The 12171-nt window shown below is 53.9% G+C and overlaps 2 protein-coding genes across 2 annotated transcripts; one reads left to right on the forward strand and one right to left on the reverse strand.

Moving 5' to 3' along the window:
* Positions 1 to 6313: 6313 nt before the first annotated feature.
* Positions 6314 to 7934, forward strand: PG997_015402 (aspartyl aminopeptidase; the record flags this gene model as incomplete). Its single annotated transcript, XM_066819716.1, has 3 exons — positions 6314 to 6371; positions 6480 to 7396; positions 7464 to 7934. The coding sequence occupies 3 exons, from the start codon at positions 6314 to 6316 to the stop codon at positions 7932 to 7934; spliced, it is 1446 nt and encodes a 481-aa protein (XP_066660601.1).
* A 1211-nt stretch (positions 7935 to 9145) lies between these two features.
* PG997_015403 (uncharacterized protein) lies at positions 9146 to 11601 on the reverse strand (the record flags this gene model as incomplete). The annotated part of the gene is made up of 2 exons (XM_066819717.1): positions 9146 to 11221; positions 11290 to 11601. The coding sequence occupies 2 exons, from the start codon at positions 11599 to 11601 to the stop codon at positions 9146 to 9148; spliced, it is 2388 nt and encodes a 795-aa protein (XP_066660602.1).
* Between the last annotated feature and the right edge of the window lie 570 nt (positions 11602 to 12171).

Consider the following 12171-nt stretch of genomic DNA (forward strand, 5'->3'; position numbering starts at 1 on the left):
AATAAGAAGCGAAGATGCATGTACCTATACATCACGTAACCATCGCATACACACCTTAAGTAGGTTCATGTTGCCAGCCCAGCCGCCTCAAAGCTGCGTCTGCGTTAGAGAGAAGGCGAAAAGCAGAGATCGGATTGATACTGTGCCGCGCGCAGTTTTGGTACATTGTATTGTTCCCCAGTTAGTATGTTGGGGAAAGTAAAGCTTCCTCTGGCGAATACAAGGACTCGCTCGCTCGACCTCTCCAAGTTATCTTACCGCGCACCCTTTCGAGGCCGTTCAGTCTTGAACCAACTGCAAGTGGCATGGGGCTTTTTTTCTTCTTCTTCTTCTCTCTCTCTCTCTCTTCTCCTCGTCATGCCTGTGAACTGGTGGTCGAACGAACGAACGAACGAACGTTCGGTCGTCTCGTCCCTAGGCAGGGTGGTAGGCTGGTAGGGTAGGGAGACAAGAGTGGACTGGATGTTCCTAGTCGCAGACCCACGGGAGAGAAGAGCGCGCGACACCATCCATCCCCATCTCCACAAGTAACAAAACCGTTCAACGCCATGGGTAGCTAAGGTATTTTCTATCGACGATGACCTGCATGTATACCAGCTTGTCGCATGGGCAACCAAGTTGCCATGACCGAGGATGACTAGACAGCGAAACCGGTATTCTACGACTACTGTATATATCTCTCTCGTCTTTGGTCTTCTTCTAGCAGACTTGGACATCAGGGGGAGAGAGGGACAGCAATCAATTGTGGTGTGTGTGTGCAAGTGTGGTATATCAATGTACCTTAACCGCCACGTACCTGGATTAAAGTGTGTCGGCCGGCAATGGGCGAGACTATCCCATCCCAGCCAAAGGCCAGCCTAAAAAGCCAGCCTCATTGCCCATGTCCATGCCACTACTGCCTCTTACAGACAAGACAGACGGACCAGACAGACCCTCCCATCCATCACCCATCATCCATTCCTTTCGCAACCCGTCAAACCCCACCAACACCACCACGTTTCTGTGCTGGCTTGCTACTGTTGCCTGCTTGTCTTCGTGACAAGGCTCCTTTTCTCCCCTCTATCTCTCTCTCGCTCTTCTAGGTAATCCTGACTGTATGTTACTTACACAATGGGAAACAATGTCGCATTGTCTGGATGCATGTTGGCTACATTACCAACAACAATAACGACAACAACGGGCAATGCCATTATTCTGACATGTACCGACCCGACCTGCTGACCTTGCCTGCCTAAGTACATACAGAACCCTGAGGAGTAGCACTGCCATTGCCGTTGCTATAAAATTAGAATTTCATCGGAAACAAGTCTAAACCGCCCAAGTTTTTACTAAGTGGTAGGGCATACTGTATTACTTACTGTAGTCTATCTGTCTGTCTGTCTCTTGTACGTCGTCTGCATGTATTACAGATGCTACAACCTACTGCAGCTAGAGGCCATGTCTGCAGCTCTGTGCAGTTGTAGTAAGGGCAGCATCGTCGTCCAAGTTCTTGCCTGCCTACCCACACCACCCACACCTGGATTGGGATTCACCAGCCGGCCGGCCTTGTTGGGTTGTGTGTGGTGTGTGGTGTGTGGTGTGCCTGCCTCTCTCTGTGTGCTGCCCGCCGGCCGTGTGGTGCCCCTGCGCGGATCTTGCATTCTTCCCTGTTATCCGCATCCGGTTTAGTCTAGAGTCTTGTCATTTTCCAAGACCCAGCTTTTCCCTCTCTCTACTAAGCCAGGTGCGTGCTGCCCAAAACAAGCGTGAGTCGCCCCAGGAGACCACATGCGCCTGTGAGTTACTTTGCAGCAAAAGTCGTTGTAAAGAAAGGTGTGTAGGTGGACAATACTATTCCAAGGTTGATGTATTCATCCCAGGTGTACGTTACAGCGCATCGTCCTGCCAAAATCCCAGTATGACAGATACATAAGAGGTATATTGGCTTCGTAGTAAAGGGTTCAATGTTGCTCTCAAGGTAACGGGTCCCCTCCAGGCCCCACCGCCGCGTATCTTTCCAATTGACGTTCCTTTCCCAGGTTCCCTATTTTTCCTTTTCCTTTTTAAAGATGGCATTTGGCCTACCCTGGTTTCACCATGCCGGACTTGACGGGCAATGATTGTTTCGTCGGTTTGCCCTACACGTTACCCCTGATCTCGAATTCGTTTCAGACAAATAGGCATTGACAAAAAGTATTGACGAAGAAAGCGTGAGATGTATGTACAGACAGAACTATTGCCATTGCCCAAGTATCCTCCGCAGTATGGCGACACCCTGGATCAGGGCCCAGGAAGGAGGATGAAGTATCGGTGAGGTCAAGGTCAATTAAGCAGGGTCCAGATGCAACCTTGCCATGATCCATCATCGTCCTTCTAGTGCGATACCAGAGCTTGGTATCGCGACGGGGATAATATAAACTCATTAGTCGCACGCGGCCCAAGCTCCTCCCTCTCTTTTTCTGGTTTCCAAGTACGATCGCCAATGCAAGGGACAATCTCGAACAATGTGTAGAAGATATAGATAGACCAGCAGTTATGCGCAGCCCCCTTAACGAATTCTTAACGGCATAGTAGTTCTGCATCACGAAACGGCTATGTTGTATACGTCGCTCACACTACGTACGATCAACAACAGTCCACAGCAAGGCGTTCTCGATGATGAAAAACCTCCCCTAGTGTCAACAGACCGAACCGGAAAGCCAGAACCGCTACCCCGCTTGATCTAGAGAGCCCTGGACTCTGTGCTAGACCTGCTGGCCGGCCTGGCCTGGCCCCAGGGTGCCTTTCGAAGCTAACACTTTCTTTGCGTTAGAAGAACTCTTTAGCCTGTTCACTCTTTCGTTTCATGAAGCCTATTTGGCCTGTACTGCGTCTTCTTACACAGTCGCACTGCGATATGGTCCCATACGCCAAGCCAGTATTTTCTCCGAAGACTGGCTGGCTGGTGGATGACGCACTCCCTCTCCTGCACTCATTGTCTGTGCAACTACTCCGTACTGTACTGGTAGAGATATGCTTGATCACCTTCGCCACCTCCTGCTCGAGAGTCCCTGACTCGAGGCAAGCAGCAAGCAAATTGCTTGCTTGTGAGATCTTCATCTTGCATTATATTGCTTCTTTTTCTTTACCTGTATGTAAGAGGCGAGGAACTACCGCTGGAGGAAGTTCTCCTTTTGGGTTGGTTCTTCAATCTTGGCCATGCTTTTTTCCCATCGTCTTAAGTGGCCACGTCTTTCCCATCCACCCAATTGGCCATCTGGGAAAAACGTCCCTCGAACTACATGCCCATCCAGCCTAGTCCCATTGTACTATTGGGCGGCTGACTCTTACTACTACCAGTAGAGAGAGACGACGTTGCGCGGCAGACAAGACCCCTTAGACACATTCATAGTGGTTAGTTAGATGTGACTAGGATGATGATGATGCTGTGCTGTGCAAAGTTGCACGAACGATGGTGGTCTGGCAAACGTGCTATGATATCTCTTTCAACATTCGTACCAAGCAGTAGGGGAGGTATGCGCAATCCCCAAACGCAGGTGGTGGTTGGTGGTCTGTGGTCATCACCCTGAATTTTGGATCCCCACCACATGCACCCGGCACCACCCCTTGAAGTGCGTGCTGGGATTGATGGGCGAATGCGTGTGTGTGCCGGACCAGGCTGGTCTGATTGGGTTTTTCTATTGCCCGGAAAAGAGGGCGCGGGGTGGTAAATGTGGTATGTGTGCCTGTGTGGGAGATGATGATTGCGCAGGGTGCCTCTCTCTCTCTATCTTTCTCTCTCTCTTCTCTCTCGCTCTCATGACAATCCCAAGGTTACCCGTCTGCCACGCGTTTGGGAAGGTTGCAGGGGGTGGTGGGAAAAGGTGTCACCCACTACGGCATCTGTCACTCACCTCCCACCATGCTGCCTATCTCTTCATGTTGGTTGGCTAGCTGACATGCCCAAGATCATTCGGATTGGATGGATGGGAGGAATAAGTAAGTAGCAAGCAGACATGTTTTCAGAGAGAGCCGAGACTGCCGACCAAGCCGATAGGGAAAGGCGACAGACAGGGCAAGCAGGCAAGGCAAGGCTGGTGCTTTTCCAAAAGGTCAGCAATCAATCCCAATGAAGCTTCCCAACTCCGTCGCGGTCAGAGCCAAGCAAGTAAACCCAGTCGCCGTTATGGGTCTTTTTCCGGATCGCAGTCCAGTAGCAGGCAAGGAAAAGGCAAGCAGGTTGTATAAGTATCTACATGTACCGCATACAGTACCAATGCATGCATGTTGCTGATCAGTAGGTAGGAGCAACGTATTACAGAGCCTCTCCTCTCTCACTCTCTCGCTCTTTGCCATTCTAAAACAAGCAGCAAATTACTCCAGGAGGAAAAGACGGAAAATCTTGTTGTATGAGGTAGGTGAGTAGAGGGGGTGCAGGAAATCACCAAATCTCAATTCACTATGCCTCAGCCACATCAGTACGCAAGCAAACATTCATCTATGTAGATGATGAGCTGGCTCTGCCTCACTGCAAGCGGGTTGGCGGGTCACGGCCCTGGGCGATGGCCCCTCGACCAATCTTGGCTGCTTGGAGGGGACGGCGGCCGGCTACCTGGGTACGTTGGCGAGTAGGCGAGAGAAGGGTACTGTAGAAAGCAAAGGGCAAAAGAAAAAGTCATCCCAAGAATTCGGACCCTGCGCATCTGCCGTCAGCCTTGCACAGCCCAAAGCAGCATCTTTTTTTTTAAACAGCATCCTCGTTGCTGATCCTGCTGTGCCTCTTTGGTAAACCCAGCCGATCGGCGCGCACTATTTCATCATCTAGCAGCAAGCAGCAGCAGCAAATGTCGGATTCGATCGCCATGTCTAGCATGTCCATACATACAGTCTATACTGGACAGAGGGGTAACAACTGGTGAGCTTACCATTCAGGATCACAGTCTCGGGGAATACCCCGTTTCTTTGATTGAAATTATATGCCGTTCATCTCTGGGATGGATATGAAGTAGTCAGAACCGGATGCGCTGGCGGTTTCTCTCGATGCCCAACTCCACCACAGGTGGACATACAGACGGCCACCCCGCAGGTCGCATGCTCGTGTTGGTTGAGGGCGGCGCTCTGCTCTGGATACGCAGGTATGTAGCCAACCGAGAGAATGGACCTGCATGTCGCAATTACTTGGAGGGAAGTATGGGCCGAGTAATGGCTGAATTGTAGTATACCTAACTCATCAGCATACACGCAGACATTCTCTAGCTGGGCTGATGAACGGAAGGAAGAGGGCCGTTGCGGGATCGATTGATGCGCATGGTCTCCGGATGTCGAGTGACAAGATGGAAACCTGTAGTATGTAGGTCAATGACAGTGGCTGCAGATCCAGTCTGCATATCAACTTCGAGGCATTTCTTTTCCCATGCATGTATTGGCTGATGGCTTGCCCGTGGTGTGGCGGCCCAATGATAGTGGGCAAGTAGGAGTCGAGCAACTTGGACTCGAATCTGCAAGGCTCTGGGTTTCTCTGGGTCATTCTCGTGATGTAGTACGATTGCTTCACTACCATAACTGACTGCATGTCTCTTTCTAGCTGCTCGCATCTATACAAGTTTCGATATGTTTCGTTTACGTCGAGTAACGGCATTCCACAGGCCATGCTCCATCCTGCCGACGTGAGCTAAAATCGGGAGGACCATGCAAAGCTTACCATTCAGTTAGCCCTGTCCACCCGTCCCGGACCGCCTGCCGTTGACCAGGCCGATGTCAATGTTTACTTATGGTCAGACATGGCAAAGGCACCTATTTCTACTGATCTTGTGAATAGAAAAGCCTATCTATTCTTGTATTTGTTCAACATTGACAGACCTACATGGGACCTCAGTGCATCTTGAGGTACAATCCTCGCTACCGATAAGATAACAACATCCGATGGAAAGTGAATCGGGAGATGGAGATCCAGGGAAAGTGGATACATCTGAAGCCTCCCCCTCCGCTGTCGATCACACGGCGCCATAAGGTATTACCTAACCAAACCGCCGGCTTCCCCCTCCAACCCTCTAACCTAGACCAGACAAACGACTAGCCGACTCGGCGCGCCATTGACGAACGATCGACACTACCCCACGGTTACCTCGCCTCAACCTCCCCAAACAACCTCCAGCCAAGCATCATCGAAAGTTGAGAGACACAGCAACTTTGCTAAATGAGCTTTGGGAACCGCCGCCTACTGGTTCTGACGTCGTCCACTACTGCACTTCGAGCAACTCTCCTGCAATCGGCATCATCTCGATCGATTCGAGCCACCAGTTGTAGTATCTTCTCCGTGAGGTTCAGCAGCAGCAGCACATCCACCACCGCCAACATGTCGCCCCCCAAGTCGGCCCTGGACTTTCTTGACTTTGTCAACGCCTCGCCCACCCGTGAGTCTTGCCATTGCCTATCTATCTAGTTCTTCTGCATCTTAGACAGTAAAAAACATGAATTATACACAAGCCAAACCGACTGACATGCTTCATCCTCGCAACCAGCCTACCATGCCGTCCAGTCCTCCATCGCCCGCCTCGAAAAGGCCGGCTTCACCAACGTCAAGGAGCGCGACAACTGGTCCTCGACCCTCAAGCCCGGCGGCAAGTACTACATGACGCGCAACGGCTCCACCATTGTCGCCTTCGCCATCGGAAACCAGTGGAAGCCCGGCAACCCCATCGCCATGGTCGGCGCCCACACCGACTCGCCCACCCTGCGGCTCAAGCCCGTCTCCCGCAAGTCGGGCGCCGGCTTCCTGCAGATCGGCGTCGAGACCTACGGCGGCGGCATCTGGCACAGCTGGTTCGACCGCGACCTGAGCATCGCCGGCCGCGTACTGGTCCGGGACGCCAAGACGGGCAACTTCGTCCAGCGCCTCATCAAGGTCGAGCGGCCCATTGTTCGGATCCCCACCCTCGCCATCCACCTCGACCGCTCGTCCAGCTTCGACCCCAACAAGGAGACGGAGCTGTTCCCCATCTGCGGCATGGTCGCCGCCGAGCTCAACCGCACCGGCGCCAAGCCCGAAGACAGCAGCAAGAAGGACGAAGGCGACAAGGCGGAGACGGACGGAGGCGACTTCCAGCCCCTCAAGGCCATGACGGAGCGCCACCACCCCCGCGTCCTCGAGATCATCGCCGAGCACGCCGAGGCGGCCGTCGAGGACGTCGTCGACTTCGAGCTCGTGCTGTACGACGTCCAGAAGTCATGCCTCGGCGGCCTGAACGAGGAGTTCATCTTCTCGCCGCGCCTCGACAACCTCAACATGACGTACTGCAGCGTCATGGGCCTGATCGAGTCGGTTAACTCGACGAGCCTGGACACCGAGACGAGCATCCGCTTGATCACCTGCTTCGACCACGAGGAGATCGGCTCCACCTCGGCCCAGGGCGCCAACTCGGACCTGCTGCCCTCGGTCGTTCGCCGCCTGTCTGTGGTTGCCGGTGGCCGTCACGGCGACTCGGCCTCCGGACAAGTCGTGGGAGCACGTGGCCTCGGACCCGGACGTGGACCTGAGCACGGCCTTCGAGCAGACGACGGCGGCCTCGTTCCTGGTCTCGGCCGACATGGCGCACTCGGTGCATCCCAACTACGTGCACAAGTACGAGTCGTCGCACCAGCCCGAGATGAACAAGGGCACCGTCGTTAAGATCAACGCGAACCAGCGGTACGCGACCAACTCGCCCGGCCTGGTGCTGCTCCAAGAAACCGCGAAGCGCGCGGGCGTGCCGCTGCAGCTGTTCGTCGTGCGCAACGACTCGCCCTGCGGCTCGACCATCGGGCCCATGCTGTCGGCCAAGATGGGCGTGCGCACGCTGGACCTGGGCAACCCGCAGCTCAGCATGCACTCGATCCGCGAGACGGGCGGGACGTATGATGTCGATCACGCTATTAAGCTGTTTGAGGCGTTTTTGTCGCATTATTCGGAGTTGGAGCCGAAGATCTTGATTGACTAGAATAGCTATAGTACTAACATTAGTTCTATCTTGATGATACTGTAGGTGGCATGTTTGTAGTGAGGTCTACTACCGCCGTAGATTGGTCATTGACTGCCCTGGCTACCAACGTCTGGATGTAGTAAGGGGTTGGACGCGTTGGGGCAGGCAAGAGACATCAGTCTCTGCTTGTCTGTCTTCCTGTATGAAATAGATCGCAAGCACTGTCGAACTAGATCAAAACTCAAGATGGAAATCAACAAGTATAAAGTAATGCCATCAGTATGGTCGGTGACTTGGGGCACTTGTCTTTGACTATGAAGCTGCAGAGGATGCACTTAAACTGTATCTGTATATGGCTGCCCTCCCTCCCATGCGTTGATAGCTTGTGTGGCTCACATGCCGCACTGCTGGCTGGGAAGGCATCCTGGCTCCTGGGCATCCATGCCTGTATTCTCCTCTCAGGGGTAAGCGTCGGCGGATCTTTCACGTAGTGGGCAAATATGTACAGGGACGGTCAAGTAAGCGGCAAACCCAAAGCTCCGCCTGGGAGGTGCTGTTCTCGTCGGAGAACCCGGCAAGCAAGATACTCGAACGAAACGCTGGAAACTCAGCCGGTATATATGTCCGTTTAAGCCAGTTGCTGAATCCGTTCGGTTTTCATGAACATTCAACATCCACTGCCTCGTGGGTCCCTGATATCAAGACTTCTAGGCCCCCTTCTTTCGCATTTACCATTAGTCTCCGTGGCTGTCTTTCTCCCTATCCTGATCTAACATACTCAGATAAATATGATCTAGAAGTCGGATCACTGATCACCGTGAGAAAGCCGTAATCGTCTGTCGCCGCCGGGAAAAGAAATATGGGGTTTTGGAGCTCTAGTATACATCACTTGGTTGACTCTTATTCATGTATCCCGCTTGAGTAAGTAGGTAGTGGACATTGGGTGACTTTCCGTTGCCGTTCTGGTTGGCAATCCGATGTATTTCAAGTTGCCAGATCTTTTCTCACTTCAATAAAGCCACCGTTTCAGGAGGCAAAACATGTCAAATGCATCACTGCCATATTCAATTCAGCCAGTCGATTCGAAAGTTGTGAACAAAAGCCCATCAAATGGGATCCCTGATATTTTTCAACGCCCTCATCTCTCAAGTGACTACCTATTTGATAGCGGTACGACAGCAAGATTAGATATGTAGGTTTCTGATACATGGAATAGAATCTACTCGTCATCAGCGGCTATTGCGCGCCGTCGCCTTCTTCTTCCGCATGTTTCGTTTCCGAGCAATGATCTTCTGGTCCAGAGCTTGCCTAGCGTCACCACCACTCTTCTTTCCTTCACCACCGTCCGCAGCAGCACCATCCGAGCGACGAGGCTTCTTACCATCGAAGCCGCCACCGGGTTTCCTGTCTCCGAAGCCAGGCTTCTTGCCGTCTTTCTTGTCATCCCCCGAAGGCCGCTTGCCGTCCCAGCCAGGCCGCCTGGTACCCGGCTTGCCCGCGTTGCGGAAAGCGTTCCTCCTCTCGGCAAAGGGAGCGTTCTTGGGAATCTCCTTCTCCTGCGGCGGGTTGCGCGGGCCCTGCGTCGACCGCAGCAGGATGTCCTTGCGCCGGGCCACGACCTGGGCGTTCTCGATGGCGAACTCGGCAATCAGGCGCTGGCTCTTGCTCGTCGGGCTGTCGACGGCGTGGCCGTTGAGCCACCTCAGACCCATGAGCGCCCAGCGGTGCGACGAGTACTCGACGAAACCGTAACCACGACTCTTGCCGGCGCCGTCCTTGACGTCCACCTTGGATCCCTGCGCGTTCTCGTACACGATCTTGGCCTGGCTCACGATACCCTTCTTCTTCTCCTTGCGGCGGCGCTCCGCCTCCTTGTCGTCGGTGCCGCCGCGGTTGAGCTCCTCCTTGGATAGGGGCTCGCGCAGGCCAGCCTTGACGTCCTTGGAGAAGCCGACTACGGCCTCACGGGCGAGGGCCTTGAGCTCCTTGGGGGTCATGTTGCGGGGGATGTTGCGGAGGGCGAGACGGGTGAGACTGAGATGCAAACTGGGGTTGCCTTGGATCTGCTTCTTCCTCTGGGCGGCGCTCTCGTCGCGCATCTGGATCTCGGAAGCGGAAAGCATCGAGTGCAAGGGCGAACCGGAGGGGATGGAACCCTCAGCCAGCAGATACAGGCGTCGCTTGTCTCGGTCCTTGGTATCGCGCGCAGCAATGCCGGTCTCGGTTAAGCGTTGGGCCTCGCTCTTGTTGACGGCCTGGGTCACCTGCAAGACTCTGCCGTCCAGGGTGTACATACCCGCCAGATCAGCCATTTCGTTTTGCAGAATCGAGCGCTTGCCGGGGTTGTCGGGCAGCTGTTGGCGAGGAGCACCCCTCACGCAAGCAGTGGAATCATCCTGGCTGTAGAAGCACACGAAACCCGTACCGGCCGGTCGATCCGTAGCACGATCCATGACACAACGGGCATACCTGACCGGACCGAACTGCTCGAAGTGTGTCTTGAGCGCCTCGTCATCAACGGAGAAAGGCAGGTTCCGTATGAAGATGGTCGAGTCGTTGTTTGTGGTTAACCTCTTGGCTGGCTTTTCCTCCTCCTCGTCATCCTCCTCTGCGCCGCCATCAAAGTCGGCGTCATCTCCCTCTTCATCGTCCTCGTCTTCCTCGTCGTCCTCATCTTCCATGTTCTCCATTTGGTTCTTCATGAAATTACGAAGGTCTTCATCCTCCTCTTCCTCCTCGGAATCCTCTTTATCTTCAGGGGCGTCATCCTCGTCTGCCTCTGCCTCTGCCTTCTTCGATTTTTTCTTGGGAGTGGTCTCTTCGGGGGCGTCACCCTTTTGCTGCTTTGTCCACTCACTCTTGTCGGCGGCCCAGTCGACGGCGATGGGGCGACCATCAACCATCTTTCCATTCTCCCCCTCCATGGCCATCTCAGCGTGCTTGTGGCGGCGGAAAGTGACGAAACCAAAGCCGGCGAGCTTGCCCTTGGACTGAGGAACGTCGGCGTACTTGACCTTTCCATGCTTCTGGAACAGGGCGGACAGCTGCTCGGGCGTCTTGATGCTCCAAGGCAAGTTTCGGACAATCAGCTTGGCGTTCTGGGGCTTTCGGGCCTCCTCCATATCAGCGACTCTTTGCTCTTTGCGGGAGGCTGTCTCGGTGGCGATTCCGGACGGCTCAGCGGTAGCCTTAGGTTTTCTTTGGCGGGCTTCGGCAACATCCAGGGTGATCTTCCTTCCATCGAGAGGCTGGTGGTTCAGCCTACTCCTGGCCGCGAGCGCATCCTCGGCGTCGGTGAAAGTGACCTGCAAGCGGGATACATGGTTAGCCTGTGTTTAGGGGGGGATCTATCAGGTAGTACGTCGAGACTCACGAATCCATATCCCCTGGAGGCCTTGGTGGCGCGATCCTTGACGACAGTAGCATGCTTGACGGGGAAGTAGTTGGAGAAGAACTCGGTAAGGCTTTCGTCGGTTGCCGAGGGCGGAAGCGAGCGGACAAACAGAGTTCGGTTCTCTTCGACGCGGGGTCGCTTGGTGGCCCTTTCGGTCGTCTCACCCGCGGGTGCTGCCTCGCCTGCACCGTCTTCAGCAGTGGCCGTCTGAGCTTGCTCAGAAGGAACAGAGGCTGGTTTGGAGGAGTCGGATTGGTCTCGAGACCGCTTGAGCTTCCCAGGACCTGCCATTTTTGCAGGCTACCTAATGTAATTAGGTATCGGGTATGGGGCGGATGTGAAGAATGGCGTCGTCCTGTTCAATACTGAAAGTTTTTGACGTAGGTAATGCAATGCCCAAACACCTCAGCGCCCAGGACCTGCAACTACCGTCAATTGCGACGGACCCAGCTACAAGAAAATTAATTGCTTATCAGCTAATCGATAGGCACAGGTGTGGGGTCTGCCCAGCAGCAAATGGCAATGCCAAGCGGTTGAATCTGAGGTCCAATTGACAGGGACCTTTTTTAAAAGCCCATCCGCTCCCCAAAAAGATCGTTGCCCAGTAACCCCCACTTTGCCAGCACACGCCCTCCCTCTTTTGTGTACTTCGCCCAGGGTGGGATAACAAATACAGACCAGACGATTCAACGCGAACGCGTGCTGAGATCAGATCAATTAATGGATTAAGATAGCCAAGTGCTTGCATACTACTATTTTGTGCTTTGCATACCTACATTACACAATCTCAGGCCATCAGGTCTAGACTGAGACCATCTTTTTCAACCCAGCACTTGATCCTACCTGCATGTCAAACCTGCC

This window comes from Apiospora hydei (assembly GCF_038363865.1).
Source record: "Apiospora hydei strain CBS 114990 chromosome Unknown utg000011l_segment0_segment0, whole genome shotgun sequence".
In the NCBI taxonomy this organism is placed as follows: Eukaryota; Fungi; Ascomycota; class Sordariomycetes; order Amphisphaeriales; family Apiosporaceae; genus Apiospora; species Apiospora hydei.